At 50.7% G+C, this 16,465-nt stretch overlaps 1 protein-coding gene across 7 annotated transcripts in view; it reads right to left on the bottom strand.

Moving 5' to 3' along the window:
• Nucleotides 1-80: 80 nt before the first annotated feature.
• Nucleotides 81-16,465, bottom strand: part of mafgb (v-maf avian musculoaponeurotic fibrosarcoma oncogene homolog Gb) — a 34,916-nt gene continuing 18,531 nt past the window's right edge. For 4 of the 7 annotated variants that reach the window (XM_027163293.2, XM_027163321.2, XM_027163320.2 and 1 more), the window contains 2 exons: nucleotides 6,291-6,357; nucleotides 81-6,194 (listed from right to left, as the gene is read on the bottom strand). In XM_027163293.2, coding sequence (XP_027019094.1) covers nucleotides 5,721-6,194; nucleotides 6,291-6,326 — 510 coding nt within the window. In that variant the 5' untranslated portion in view covers nucleotides 6,327-6,357 and the 3' untranslated portion in view covers nucleotides 81-5,720. Of the gene's footprint in view, nucleotides 6,195-6,290; nucleotides 6,358-6,446; nucleotides 7,282-16,465 lie in introns of those variants that run through there. The other 3 variants (XM_027163300.2, XM_047806196.1, XM_047806179.1) reach the window with 3 other exon arrangements.

Below are 16,465 nucleotides of genomic sequence, written 5' to 3'. Positions count from 1 at the left end.
AACATGCTGAGATTCCTAATATAGACAAATTAGGTCATACCTTCAGATCAAATTAAAACGCACACACCCTAAGGCAGCAGTGTTTTTCAAAATGTATTTATTGGTCATATACAAAATAAAGTAAGCTGTATATCAACAAACATACAGTATATACATCAATAAATTAAGAGACGCCCCAGACTGACTGATACAGTTAATTTCATCATTAATATACCAATACATTATATTATTTATCTACAAATTCCAAAAAGTACAATAACTTAGTTGATAAATACTTACAATTAAATGGACTTTTACTGTATGTATAATTCCCATACAAAGTACTGTGACAGAATTCATTACACCCCATACAGAAAAAACAAAACTGATTCTTTTTACAGACAAAAAAAAATGCTTTCCAATGTTCATTACCTCTCAATTTATATCTTGAGTACTTTGGGAGAAAAAACTCCCAAAAAACATCACTCCTTTCATAAGGTCTGTCATGTGGACAAAGCAGTTTGAGCGATGGAGAGAATCAAAGGGGAGACATTCAGGAAAGAAGGAAACAAATTTGTGTATGAAACAGGACAAAAACTCTCTCTGAAGTGCTGCATACAAATTGATTTTGCATTAAATGATACATTACTTTTTGCTTCACACAGAGGAGTCAGAAAGTCAACAAGCACCAAAAGCTAAAAGAAGCACAAAAGTGCCATCAATACAAATGTATAAAATATCCAACAGTATGTGGGATCCTCGTTTAATTGAATTATGAGTCATGAATTGGGAAGAGGCATGATAAGCAAGTCCCAAACACCAATGGCAACGATGTTAACAATTACAATAGCGGTGCGATAAGAGGTTAATGATTTAAACTGCCCACGGCAGTCAAACACAGGCGGAAATCTGGGTTTCTTGGTTAAACCTTAACAAGGGACGAGAGACATGAAGAATTTGAGACTCATTTGTCTTTGAGAAGAAATGAAACCTTTCAATGATCCTCCCAAGAGGCATAAAGTGAAAGGCAACTGGGAACGCAACAGAACAGGCAAGAACGAATAGAAGTCATTGGGCACGACGTATTAATGTAGCTTGGCGTAGTTAACGCACTACACTTTACACTCCGCAGAAGGAGAAGTAGGACAAAGTGTTGCAATTTTGCACGGCAACAGAAACGGACACCTGAGACCAGAGCGAGTTCTCAGTCAGCCTGCTGCTTCCTACTGATCTGACAAAAGAGCCGGTTGTGGCTCGGGGTCAAACGGGTGCGAGTTGGTGGTTACACACATTGTTCTCTGCAAGGTCATTTCAAGCGAGTGTCTGAGCCAATTCTGGAAGCTGTTCCCAGGATTGTCTCAGTTTGCTTTTAATATCCACTGTGTTCTGCTCCTGGGAGGCAGCACTATTTTTAAAAGGGGAAAAACGAATTGTAAGTTTATTTTCTATTTGAAAAAACACAAAAGAAATTGTTTTACTATATCAGAGGATGTTCCAGAAACAGTCTTGAGGTAAATGTTAATTGTTGCATTGTTTAATGTTGATTGTTGCATTAGCTTAATTGATTAATCTCAATCGCTGCTGAATAAAATCCAGCTTTGTCTGTCCAGCTACAAAAACACAGACTGAACTGATCAAGCATGTAGATCTTCTTTGGAAGATGGCAAGTTATTACTTTACTACTCATATTCATCAATAAATTTGAGATTTTCTGCCTGCCTTTTTCTTTAAAAATAATTTGTCTATGATGTAGAATTAGTGGCAGGAATTCAGAAACGGTTTCTTTCTACCAGCTGGCATAGATGGTCTACCAGCTTGAGCAGCTCAGTCTGTGTTTTGGCATCTGGTAGCTGGATTTTTTTTTAGCAGGAATGTGATACTTATACATGCAAATAAAGCGCCTTGAGAAAAATTAGACAAGCTGTAGCAATCAAACAAATGGAAAACTGGAAACAATCTCTTACTGTTTGTGGTTACTGAAAAAAACAACAACGAAAAAACAGAAACCTTATCTTCCCCACCGCCCACATTTGCATATAATTCATATGTTCACTTCAACACCAAGTCACCACGACGACGACGACAACAATGACGTACATGAACGAGCCGAGCCGCCCCGTCCTCCTCCGCCGTGCGACAGAAAGTGGAGGAGTGCAAGTCTAAAAGTATTAGGCAGTGGCGCTACCTGGAGCACAAGCACTTCCCATGAGGAGCACGGCATTGTTTCGCTAGTAAGCTAGTAGCATTAGTTTAACCCTTAAAAACACACACAGCGCTCACAGAAACGTCGCACAGAACTGCCACAGGCGATAGGAGAAACGCCACCACTGGTTACGAAAGCAACGCCAAAAATGGACCAAAGACTCCATTACAGAACGACCAATCATAGGAAGTTCATTTTCATCATTTACACTGATTTCTAATTGAAAGAAAAATAATTGAGACAAATAGACCTATAATACTTATTCAGACCTAAATGCCAGATAAGTCCAGATTAAAGAGCTTAATGTGCTTAAAGCCCCATCATCACTAACAGCAAACCTGATGTGGACTAAAAAGAAAAAAAAAAAACAACAACAACAACAACAACAAAAAGAAAATCAGCACTCGAGAACATGACACAACGCAGCCGAGCATCCGACAAACGTCTCTGTGGATTTAAACTGTAGTCAGTGCATTGAGTAATAGATTCTTATACATGGCATTTGCTCATTTCATCCTACTCTGAATAGACCCATTTAATATCAGGATTATGGCGACGTTGCTCAGTGGACGTGTAAAATGGTGTTTGTTTCTAAAATTGCTGGCTACCGATAGTAGCTTTAAAGGTGAGAGCAATCACATACTGTCTATCTGTGGATCATCACTCAGCTCTGCTTAAACCAGGGTTCCTAAAACTCTGGAGAGCAACAACCCAGTTCAGGATTACAAACACACCAAATTTAATTCATGTTCTGAACATCAAGCCCTTTCTTAGATGAAATCAGGTGTGATGGAGCTCAGAACTCTGGAGACAGCGGACCATGATGCACTTAGTCAGGTCTGGAATAACTAAAAGAATAAAACAATTTTGGCTGGTGTAAAGATTTTAAGGCCTAATTGAACTTTTTTGCATTGAGCCTACTAACATCTGTTATGAAAAGGAAACTTAGAGGAATATGAATAGAAAAACGAATAAAAATTCAGTACCATTACTACTTACAGTGCTTGGAGAATATCTTCTCAGCATAAAGCGAAGGTGTGACCCTTCACTAAATGATTTCCATTTGTATAATAGTAGTACTCCCTCAAAGTACAGCTCGACAATAAACCAAATGCTTTTCCAAAATAAAACAAAAAAACAAATACAAAAACAAACCACAAGAGAGAGAGCACATTGCTTCATCTGTTTAGTTTTGCTTATTGAAAATCAGTGCAGTGTCACTTCCCTGGCATTTAAAAAGAAATTGACAAAAAAAAAAATACATTAAATAGAATCTACCATAGAAACAGTTTACACCAAAAATAAAAAATAAAATAAAAATCACACATCACAAAAAAAGGACTTTATCAAACACAGGTGACGAGACCGCAGGATCTTTAACACGTATCCCAAAAACCTTCACTGTAGATCCACTTTCCTGAGAGTTTTTTCCTTCTATTTTTTATCGCTTTACTTTATGACAAATACAAAGTGTAGAATAGTTGTTACTAAATGGGGCACAAAGAACCAGTGTTGCTGATGTCAAGAAAACCGTGTCCGGTCCCTTCGGCATTCAAGTGCAAAAGCACTCAACATGCTGCTACACTTTTAGCCGCGCGGGACTGTTTTCACATGCCGCAGACAAGCTGAGCACTTGCTGCTGTTCCTGACAGGATAAACCAATCATTAAAGCACAGTCTAAATCAATTTTAAAAAAATGTGTAAAACATCTGACATTTTAACTCGGTACAGGCTGCGTGTCAAATTAACTGCACTGGGGAGGAGGAAAAAAAAAAATCTGAAGGATTGTGGGTAACGTGTGTCCATCACCTGAGTTTGGCCAAAAAAAAACAAAAAAACAGAAGAGCATCACATCCAAAAATAGTGAACAGTACCATCACCTTATCACTTACACATCACACCACACGCGCTAGTCCACAGTTTTACGCGCCTAGTCACTAGAAAAAGCTATCAACTTCAATAGTTAAGCCACTTTTGGTACAATTGCAAAAAAGAGAGATATCAAACAACTTTATAGTTCTTTTTTTAAATGTTTTATAAATAATGCAAGATACTCTATGTGTGATTTTTTTTTATATAAAATTCAAGACTCCACCATATAGACAAAGTATCTTAGAATACGTTACGCAACGTCACAGCGACAGATTTTATGGTAAAGCTTGTGAGAGATTGCCGGTTTATGCAACCGGATAGTCCCCTTTTCAAATGTCCTTTTGAAATTTTTATTTAAGAGCAATCTTTTATTGTCAGATTTTTCTATATTGGTAATGGGGACAAAATAAAAAAAAGAATGGGTCATTTTCTTGGAGTTACTGGGATGCATAAGACAGGGGAAATAATAATAATAATAATAATAATTATTATTATTATTAAAACTAGTAATAAAAAGGGTAACACTTTGTAATTAACAAAGCTATAGAAAGAAAATACAGTTTTGCCAGCATAAAAACACATGACAAAATTTCACAAGCTCCACAAAGGAAACTAAAATCAGCAGTTTGACTTTCCACAACATAAAGGTCTTATTGCCTTGCCAATAAGTTATGTTATAAAAGAAATAAAACGTCTTTTTTTTTACATTTCTTATGAAAAAAAAGGACTACCCAATCACATAAACTGGTCTCAGTTATCCTGATAGCTACCGTACGAATATCATCAGTTGATTCCTCTCGTCTCATCTCATTTCTCAGCAGTGGCTGGTCAGTGCACAACATTAGGCAACGGTAAAGGGACGCAAAAGTGTAAAGAGCAGAGCGTGTTCAGGACTGGAAGCATCTCAAAGTAGGAGATACGCCAGTGCAGGGTCGATATAAACACAGGAAGAACACTAATACTCCACAATGTCAAATGTGTGTGTCCTGGACAAGCTTTCATTCCTAACTAATCCTGCTTTAGAAGAAGATGATTTCTTGTTTAAATAAAAAAGTCCCATATTTTTTCCATGTCCTTGTGTTGATAAGCACAAGGTGGAGACTGAAAATGTAAAAAGTGTATGTCTGCGTTGCGACGGAGGTCTCTGACACAGGAAAAGCACAGAAGTACAAAACACAGCAACACAATGCATTTCAAATATTGCATTAAAATTAGAAAACAAAAAATACACTTGGGCCCTAAAGTCCAACAATATCATACAAAAAAACAACAACAAAATAGAAAGACCATAAATCCAGCCCTCATTGTAGTCACAAGAGGCCTCTTTTTCTGCATCTTTACAAATTCTTGTAATTTCTTTAAAACATTCAGATTTTTCTGGAAGCCCAGTCACCCGAATTGTCCTTGATGGTGGTTTTTGGTATGGAAGTACAGTGTGTACAGACAGACACTGTACTGACCAATTCAAGTGGAAGTATCAGGATGTTTTGTGGACTCGGTCTTTTTAGACAACAGTCCTTCATGTCAGGCTTCATCTCACAGAAATATCAAACAATTTGCACCAATTTGACCTCTGAATTTGTCCCGTGCCTAAATCGTGATGCACTGACCAAGCCCCTCTCTCTCCCTCACCCCTCTACCCCCACACTCTCCTCACTGGCCTGTACTAAGACCTAGCATCTGTTTTGGACTTGACTATCGTGATGACGCTGGTGGCGCCCACCTTCCCCGGTACGAGCGGACCAATGACGGAGGCCAGAGACCCGCGGGCAGAGACTGGCGCATTGCTGATAGGCACTGCAGGAGCACGAGCCACAGTCCTGGCAAAGTTTTGTAGTGCCTCATATTTAGAGCGCAGGGCATCGAGCTCCACCTTCATGCTGGCGTTCTCTGAAGCAAGCTTCTCCACCTCCTGCTGGAGCTCGGCCTTCTGCCGCTCGAGCTCCTCCTTCTGAGTGACACGCTTGACTCGGCAGCTAGCAGCATACCCCCGGTTCTTGAGTGTGCGCCGCCGCTGCTTCAGCTGTACGATCTCCTCCTTCGAGAGGCCGCGCAGGTGCTGGTTGAGCTCGCGCACTGACATCGACACCAGCTCGTCATCTGTGAGACTCGTGCCATTCTCACCTGGCTCTCGCTTCACCTACAACAAAAAAGGGAGAACATGAGCGACAAAATAGATGAGGGTTGAGTAGATCGAGGAGATTTTAAAAACATTATAGAGGAAAAGGCGACAGACCTTCAAGGCCTTGTTTCCCTTGTTAGTGGTCGTCATGCCACTAGAGCCGCTCGTAAACCACACAGATCTGCGAGAGAGGAAACAGCTACTTTTAAAAAATGTTTTTAATTTACAAGTTCTAAAAAGCATATAGTACTGGCTTTACAAATTCACCCCCCCCCTTAATAGATGAGGCCTAGATGAAATCATTTTTATATTTAGCTGCAACTGATATGATTTTAAAATAAACTGCACACTCTTGCCACGTGTATCATGAACTAGTTACCTTCCTCTAAAAAGAAACCTGGAACAGTGAAAGTGGCAGCATATAACCGCCAGCTTCCTGTCTCCAACTTTCTGTGTGGCTCTAGTGGTTTGAAACCTTCTGTCAAGTTCAAGAACACCTTTTTTGATGAGAGTTCTGCTTGTCGCTGATAGGACGGTGAACAGACAAGCAAGGGAGGAGCTAAATGGTATAGAAGGAAGTGGTGGCATGGGCAGCGGGCCAGGGGATTACCAGAAAGTAATCAACTAATTAGACTTTGTTCACTCAATCGTACAGGGATAACATGAGGGGCTTTTAATTTAAATATTTCACAAACTAATTTTAAATCACAACACAGACCTTTGTTTTTACCTTCAGAAAAATGTTTATTAGACAACCAACATTCTAAATTGAAATAGATTTATCTATTTAAAATAGTCACTTAAGGACAGACTATTTCATTTGCCATACACAAGCACATGGCTACGGCTCAACCTAATCCAGCTGATCTGTGACAGCTGACTGAACACTTATAACTGCTCTGCCATTTCATTAAAGTGACAGCTAGTAAAACCGAAAGCCGGTATGTTGGTTCTCCTTTTTAGATTGAATTAGAGGAAACAAGCACCTGTTACAGGAAACAAAGAAAGGGAAAGTATCGTGTAAAATGTAAATGTGTTCAGTGTCTCACACACTGTCTCGCGGGTACGCACACACACACACACACTGTTTCGCTCGCGCGCACACACACACACTGTCTCGCTCGCACACACACACACACTGTCTCGCGGGCACGCGCACACACACACACTGTCTCGCGGGCACGCGCACACACACACACTGTCTCGCGGGCACGCGCACACACACACTGTCTCGCGGGCACGCGCACACACACACTGTCTCGCGGGCACGCGCACACACACACACTGTCTCGCTCGCGCACACACACACTGTCTCGCTCGCGCACACACACACACTGTCTCGCTCGCGCACACACACACACTGTCTCGCTCGCGCACACACACACACTGTCTCGCTCGCGCACACACACACACACTGTCTCGCTCGCGCAAACACACACACACTGTCTCGCTCGCGCAAACACACACACACTGTCTCGCTCGCGCAAACACACACACACTGTCTCGCTCGCGCAAACACACACACTGTCTCGCTCGCGCAAACACACACACTGTCTCGCGCATGCACACACACTGTCTCGCGCATGCACACACACTGTCTCGCGCATGCACACACACTGTCTCGCGCATGCACACACACTGTCTCGCGCATGCACACACACTGTCTCGCGCATGCACACACACTGTCTCGCGCATGCACACACTCTGTCTCGCGCATGCACACACACTGTCTCGCGCATGCACACACTCTGTCTCGCGCATGCACACACTCTGTCTCGCGCATGCACACACTCTGTCTCGCGCATGCACACACTCTGTCTCGCGCATGCACACACTCTGTCTCGCGCATGCACACACTCTGTCTCGCGCATGCACACACTCTGTCTCGCGCATGCACACACTCTGTCTCGCGCATGCACACACTCTGTCTCGCGCATGCACACACTCTGTCTCGCGCATGCACACACTCTGTCTCGCGCATGCACACACTGTCTCGCGCATGCACACACTGTCTCGCGCATGCACACACTGTCTCGCGCATGCACACACACACAGTCTCGCGTGTACACAAACACACACACAGTCTCGTGTGCACACACACACACTGTCTTGCATAAGCACACACACAGTCTCGTTCACACACACACAGTCTCGCACGCACACACACAGACACTGTCTCGCACGCACACACAGTCTCGTGTGCGCACACACACTGTCTTGCACAAGCACACACACAGTCTTGTTCACACACACACAGACACTGTCTCGCACGCGCACACACACACACTGTCTCGTGTGCGCACACACACACACTGTCTTGCACAAGCACACACACAAAGTCTCGTTCACACACACACACAGTCTCGCACGCACGCACACACACACACACACAGACACTGTCTCGCACGCGCACACACAGACACTGTCTCGCACGCGCACACACAGACACTGTCTCGCACGCGCACACACAGACACTGTCTCGCACGCGCACACACAGACACTGTCTCGCACGCGCACACACAGACACTGTCTCGCACGCGCACACACAGACACTGTCTCGCGCTCGCACACACAGACACTGTCTCGCGCTCGCACACACAGACACTGTCTCGCACGCGCACACACAGACACTGTCTCGCGCTCGCACACACAGACACTGTCTCGCACGCGCACACACAGACACTGTTTCGCACGCGCACACACAGACACTGTCTCGCGCTCGCGCACGCGCACACACTGTCTCGCGCTCGCGCACGCGCACACACTGTCTCGCGCTCGCGCACGCGCACACACTGTCTCGCGCTCGCGCACGCGCACACACTGTCTCGCGCTCGCGCACGCGCACACACTGTCTCGCGCTCGCGCACGCGCACACACTGTCTCGCGCTCGCGCACGCGCACACACCGTCTCGCGCTCGCGCACGCACACACACACTGTCTCGCACTCGCGCACGCACAAACACACTGTCTCGCGCTCGCACAGTCTCGCACTTGCACACACACACTCACTGTCTCACTCGCACACACACACAGTCTCGCTCGTACACACACACACACACATGCTCGTACACACACACACACACACACGCTCGTACACACACACACACACGTTCGTACACACGTACACACACACACACACACACGCTCGTACACACACACGCTCGTGCACACACACGCTCGCGCACACACACGCTCGCGCACACACACACACACACGCGCGCTCGCGCACACACACACACGCTCGCGCTCGCACACACACACTCATACACACACACGCTCATACACACACACGCTCATACACACACACGCTCATACACACACACGCTCATACACACGTACACGCTCATACACACGTACACACACACGCTCGTACACACACACGCTCGTACACACACACGCACGCACGCACACACACACACTGTCTCGCACGCACACACACACACTGTCTCGCACGCACACACACACACTGTCTCGCACGCACACACACACACTGTCTCGCGGGCGCACACACACACACACACACTGTCTCGCACACACACACACACACACACACACACAGTCTCGCACGCACACACACAGTCTCGCACGCACACACACAGTCTCGCACGCACACACACAGTCTCGCACGCACACACACAGTCTCGCACGCACACACACACACACACACAGTCTCGCACGCACACGCACGCGCACACACACACACACTGTCTCGCACGCACACACACACACACACACACAGTCTCGCGCACGCGCACGCGCACAAACACACTGTCTCGCGCACGCGCACACACACACTGTCTCGCGCACGCGCACACACACACTGTCTCGCGCACGCGCACACACACACTGTCTCGCGCACGCGCACACACACACTGTCTCGCGCACGCGCACACACACACTGTCTCGCGCACGCGCACACACACACTGTCTCGCGCACGCGCACACACACACTGTCTCGCGCACGCGCACACACACACACTGTCTCGCGCACGCGCACACACACACACTGTCTCGCGCACGCGCAAACAAACACTGTCTCGCGCACACAAACACTGTCTCGCGCACACACACACTGTCTCGCGCACGCGCACACTGTCTCGCGCACGCGCACACACACACACACTGTCTCGCGCACACACACACTGTCTCGCGCACGCGCACACACACACTGTCTCGCGCACGCGCACACACACACTGTCTCGCGCACGCGCACACACACACTGTCTCGCGCACGCGCACACACACACTGTCTCGCGCACGCGCACACACACACTGTCTCGCGCACGCGCACACACACACTGTCTCGCGCACGCGCACACACACACAGTCTCGCGCACGCGCACACACACACACACACAGTCTCGCGCACGCGCACACACACACTGTCTCGCGCACGCGCACACACACACTGTCTCGCGCTCGCGCACACACACACTGTCTCGCGCTCGCGCACACACACACTGTCTCGCGCTCGCGCACACACACACACACACACTGTCTCGCGCACGCGCGCACACACACACACACACACACTGTCTCGCGCACGCGCGCACACACACACACACACACACTGTCTCGCGCACGCGCGCACACACACACACACACACACTGTCTCGCGCACGCGCACACACACACACTGTCTCGCGCACGCGCACACACACACACACTGTCTCGCGCACGCGCACACACACACACACTGTCTCGCGCACGCGCACACACACACACACTGTCTCGCGCACGCGCACACACACACACACTGTCTCGCGCACGCGCACACACACACACTGTCTCGCGCACGCGCACACACACACACTGTCTCGCGCACGCGCACACACACACACACTGTCTCGCGCACGCGCACACACACACACTGTCTCGCGCACACACACACACAGTCTCGCGCACGCGCACACACACACACACACGCTGTCTCGCGCACGCGCACACACACACACACACGCTGTCTCGCGCACGCGCACACACACACACACACGCTGTCTCGCGCACGCGCACACACACACACACACGCTGTCTCGCGCACGCACACACACGCTGTCTCGCGTACACACGCACACACACGCTCGTACACGCACACACACGCTCGTACACACACACACACGCTCGTACACACACACACGCTCGCACACACACACACGCTCGCACACACACACACGCTCGCACACACACACACGCTCGCACACACACACACACGCTCGCACACACACACACACGCTCGCACACACACACACACACGCTCGCACACACACACACACGCTCGCACACACACACACACACGCTCGCACACACACACACACGCTCGCACACACACACACGCTCGCACACACACACACACTCTCGCACACACACACACACACACACACACGCTCGCACACACACACACACACACACGCTCGCACACACACACACACACACGCTCGTACACACACACACACACGCTCGTACACACACACACACACGCTCGTACACACACACACACACGCTCGAACACACACACACACACGCTCGCACACACACACACACACACCGCTCGTACACACCACACACACACGCTCGCCACACAAGCCCCGCTCGTACACACACACGGGAAACACAACAACGGCTCGCACACACATCACCCCCACGTCTCAGCCACACACCACCCTGCTCGCTACACACACACACCCACGCTCGCACACACAACGACACAGCTCGTACACACACACACACCCGCTCGTACACACACACACACGCTCGTACACACCACACAACAGCTCGTACACACACCACACCCGCTCGTACACACACAACACGCTCGTACACACACAGCACACAGCTCGTACACACACACACGCTCGTACACACACACACGCTCGTACACACCACACGGCTCGTACACCCCCACACACGCTCGTACACCCACACCAACGCTCGTACACACACACACAGCACGCTCGTACCACACACACGCTCGTACACACCACCCACACGCTCGTACAACACACACCCACCTCGCTCGTACACACACACACACGCTGCGTACACACACACACACGCTCGTACACACACACACACACGCTCGTACACAACACACACACGCTCGTAACCAACACACACACGCTCGGAATACACCACACACACACGCTCGGTACAACATCCACACACGCTCGTAGACACACACACAAACGCCGTACACAAACACACACGATCGTTACACACACACAAACACACTCCACGCTCGTACCCACAAACACACACACGCTGTACCACACACACACACACACAGATGTACACACACACACAAACTACGCAAGTCACACTCACACACACACGTCGTACACAACACACACACACGCTCGAACACACACACACACACGCTCGAACACACACACACACACACACGCTCGCTACCACACCAGCACACCGTACAGACACAAACCCACCCTCTTTCAACAACAAAACACCGGCTCGTACATCACACCACATTCACGTCCTCGTAACAACCACACACCGCGTACACACACACCACACCCCGCTGTACACACACACACACACGCTCGTACACACACACACACACACACGCTCGTACACACACACACACGCTCGAACACACACACACACGCTCGGACACACACACACACACGCTCACGCACACACACACACGCTCGGACACACACACACACGCTCGTACACACACACACACACGCTCGTACACACACACACACGCTCGTACACACACACACACGCTCGTACACACACACACACACGCTCGTACACACACACACACACGCTCGTACACACACACACACACGCTCGTACACACACACACACACGCTCGTACACACACACACGCTCTCACACACACACACTGTCTCGCGCTCGCACACACACACTGTCTCGCGCTCGCACACACACACTGTCTCGCGCTCGCACACACACACTGTCTCGCGCTCGCACACACACACTGTCTCGCGCTCGCACACACACACTGTCTCGCGCTCGCACACACACACTGTCTCGCGCTCACACACTCGCACACACACACACGCTCGTACACACACACGCTCGTACACACACACACACACGCTCGTACACACACACACACACACTCTCGCGCACACACACTGTCTCGCGCTCGCACACACACACTGTCTCGCGCTCGCACACACACACTGTCTCGCGCTCGCACACGCACACTGTCTCGCGCTCGCACACGCACACACACACTGTCTCGCGCTCGCACACGCACACACACACTGTCTCGCGCTCGCACACGCACACACACACTGTCTCGCGCTCGCACACGCACACACACACGCTCGTACACACACACACACGCTCGTACACACACGCACACGCTCGTACACACACGCACACGCTCGTACACACACGCACACGCTCGTACACACACGCACACGCTCGTACACACACGCACACGCTCGTACACACACACACACACACGCTCGTACACACACACACACACACGCTCGTACACACACACACACACACGCTCGTACACACACCCACACCACCCGCTCGTTACACACCATACACACACACACTCTCTCGCACACACACTGTCTCGCGCACACACACTGTCTCGCGCTCGCACACACACACTGTCTCGCGCTCGCACATTCCACACCAAGGTCTCTCGCTCGCACACGCACACTGTTCTCGCGCTCGCACACGCACACTGTCTCGCGCTCGCACCACGCACACTGTCTCGCGCTCGCACACGCACACTGTCTCGCGCTCGCACACGCACACACACACTGTCTCGCGCTCGCACACGCACACACACACTGTCTCGCGCTCGCACACGCACACACACACTGTCTCGCGCTCGCACACGCACACACACACTGTCTCGCGCTCGCACACGCACACACACACGCTCTCTCGCTCGCGCACACACACACACTCTTCCCACTGTCTCGCCGCTCGCACACTCACACTCACTCTCGTACTCACACGCACACGCTCGTACACACACGCACACGCTCGTACACACACGCACACGCTCGTACACACACGCACACGCTCGTACACACACGCACACGCTCGTACACACACGCACACGCTCGTACACACACACACACGCTCGTACACACACACACACGCTCGTACACACACACACACGCTCGTACACACGCGCACACACACTGTCTCGCGCTCGCACACACACTGTCTCGCGCTCGCACACACACACTGTCTCGCGCTCGCACACACACACTGTCTCGCGCTCGCACACGCACACTGTCTCGCGCTCGCACACGCACACTGTCTCGCGCTCGCACACGCACACACACACTGTCTCGCGCTCGCACACGCACACACACACTGTCTCGCGCACGCACACACACACACACGCTCGCACACACACACACACGCTCGTACACACACGCACACGCTCGTACACACACGCACACGCTCGTACACACACGCACACGCTCGTACACACACGCACACGCTCGTACACACACGCACACGCTCGTACACACACGCACACGCTCGTACACACACACACACGCTCGTACACACACACACACGCTCGTACACACACACACACGCTCGTACACACACACACACACACGCTCGTACACACACACACACACACGCTCGTACACACACACACACACACGCTCGTACACACACACACACACACGCTCGTACACACACACACACACACGCTCGTACACACACACACACACACTCTCGCACACACACACTGTCTCGCGCTCGCACACACACACTGTCTCGCGCTCGCACACGCACACTGTCTCGCGCTCGCACACGCACACTGTCTCGCGCTCGCACACGCACACTGTCTCGCGCTCGCACACGCACACTGTCTCGCGCTCGCACACGCACACTGTCTCGCGCTCGCACACGCACACTGTCTCGCGCTCGCACACGCACACACACACTGTCTCGCGCTCGCACACGCACACACACACTGTCTCGCGCTCGCACACGCACACACACACTGTCTCGCGCTCGCACACACACACACACACGCTCGTACACACACACACACGCTCGTACACACACACACACACACACGCTCGTACACACACACACACACACGCTCGTACACACACACACACACACTCTCGCGCACACACACTGTCTCGCGCTCGCACACACACACTGTCTCGCGCTCGCACACACACACTGTCTCGCGCTCGCACACGCACACTGTCTCGCGCTCGCACACGCACACTGTCTCGCGCTCGCACACGCACACTGTCTCGCGCTCGCACACGCACACTGTCTCGCGCTCGCACACGCACACTGTCTCGCGCTCGCACACGCACACACACACTGTCTCGCGCTCGCACACGCACACGCACACTGTCTCGCGCTCGCACACGCACACGCACACTGTCTCGCGCTCGCACACGCACACTGTCTCGCGCTCGCACACGCACACACACACTGTCTCGCGCTCGCACACACACACACACACGCTCGTACACACACGCACACGCTCGTACACACACGCACACGCTCGTACACACACGCACACGCTCGTACACACACGCACACGCTCGTACACACACGCACACGCTCGTACACACACGCACACGCTCGTACACACACACACACACGCTCGTACACACCACACACACGCTCGTACACACACACACACACCTCGTACACACAAACACACACGCTCGTACACACACACACACGCTCGTACACACGCGCACACACACTAGCCTCGTACACACACACACACGCTCGTACACACACACACACACACACGCTCGGACACACACACACACGCACGCACGTACACGCACACACACAAGCACGCTCGTACCACACCACACACACGCTCGATCACACACACACACACACGCTCGTACACACACACACACACAACGCTCGTACACCCACACACACACACGCTCGTAAACACACACCACACACACAAGCTCGTACACACACACACACACACACGCTCGAACACACACACACACACACGCTCGTACACACACACACACACACGCGCGTACACACACACACACGCTCGTACACACACACACACGCACACGCTCGTACACACACACACACCGCACACGCTCGTACACACACACCACACGCACACGCTCGTACACACACACGCACACGCTCGTACACACACACGCACACGCTCGTACACACACACGCACACGCTCGTACACACACACGCACACGCTCGTACACACACACACACACACGCTCGTACACACACACACACACACACGCTCGTACACACACACACACACACACGCTCGTACACA

This window comes from Tachysurus fulvidraco, chromosome 2 (genome assembly GCF_022655615.1).
Source record: "Tachysurus fulvidraco isolate hzauxx_2018 chromosome 2, HZAU_PFXX_2.0, whole genome shotgun sequence".
NCBI lineage: Eukaryota > Metazoa > Chordata > Actinopteri > Siluriformes > Bagridae > Tachysurus > Tachysurus fulvidraco.
Note: the sequence above shows the minus strand (reverse complement) of the source record. Positions and strands in the feature narration are given on the sequence as shown.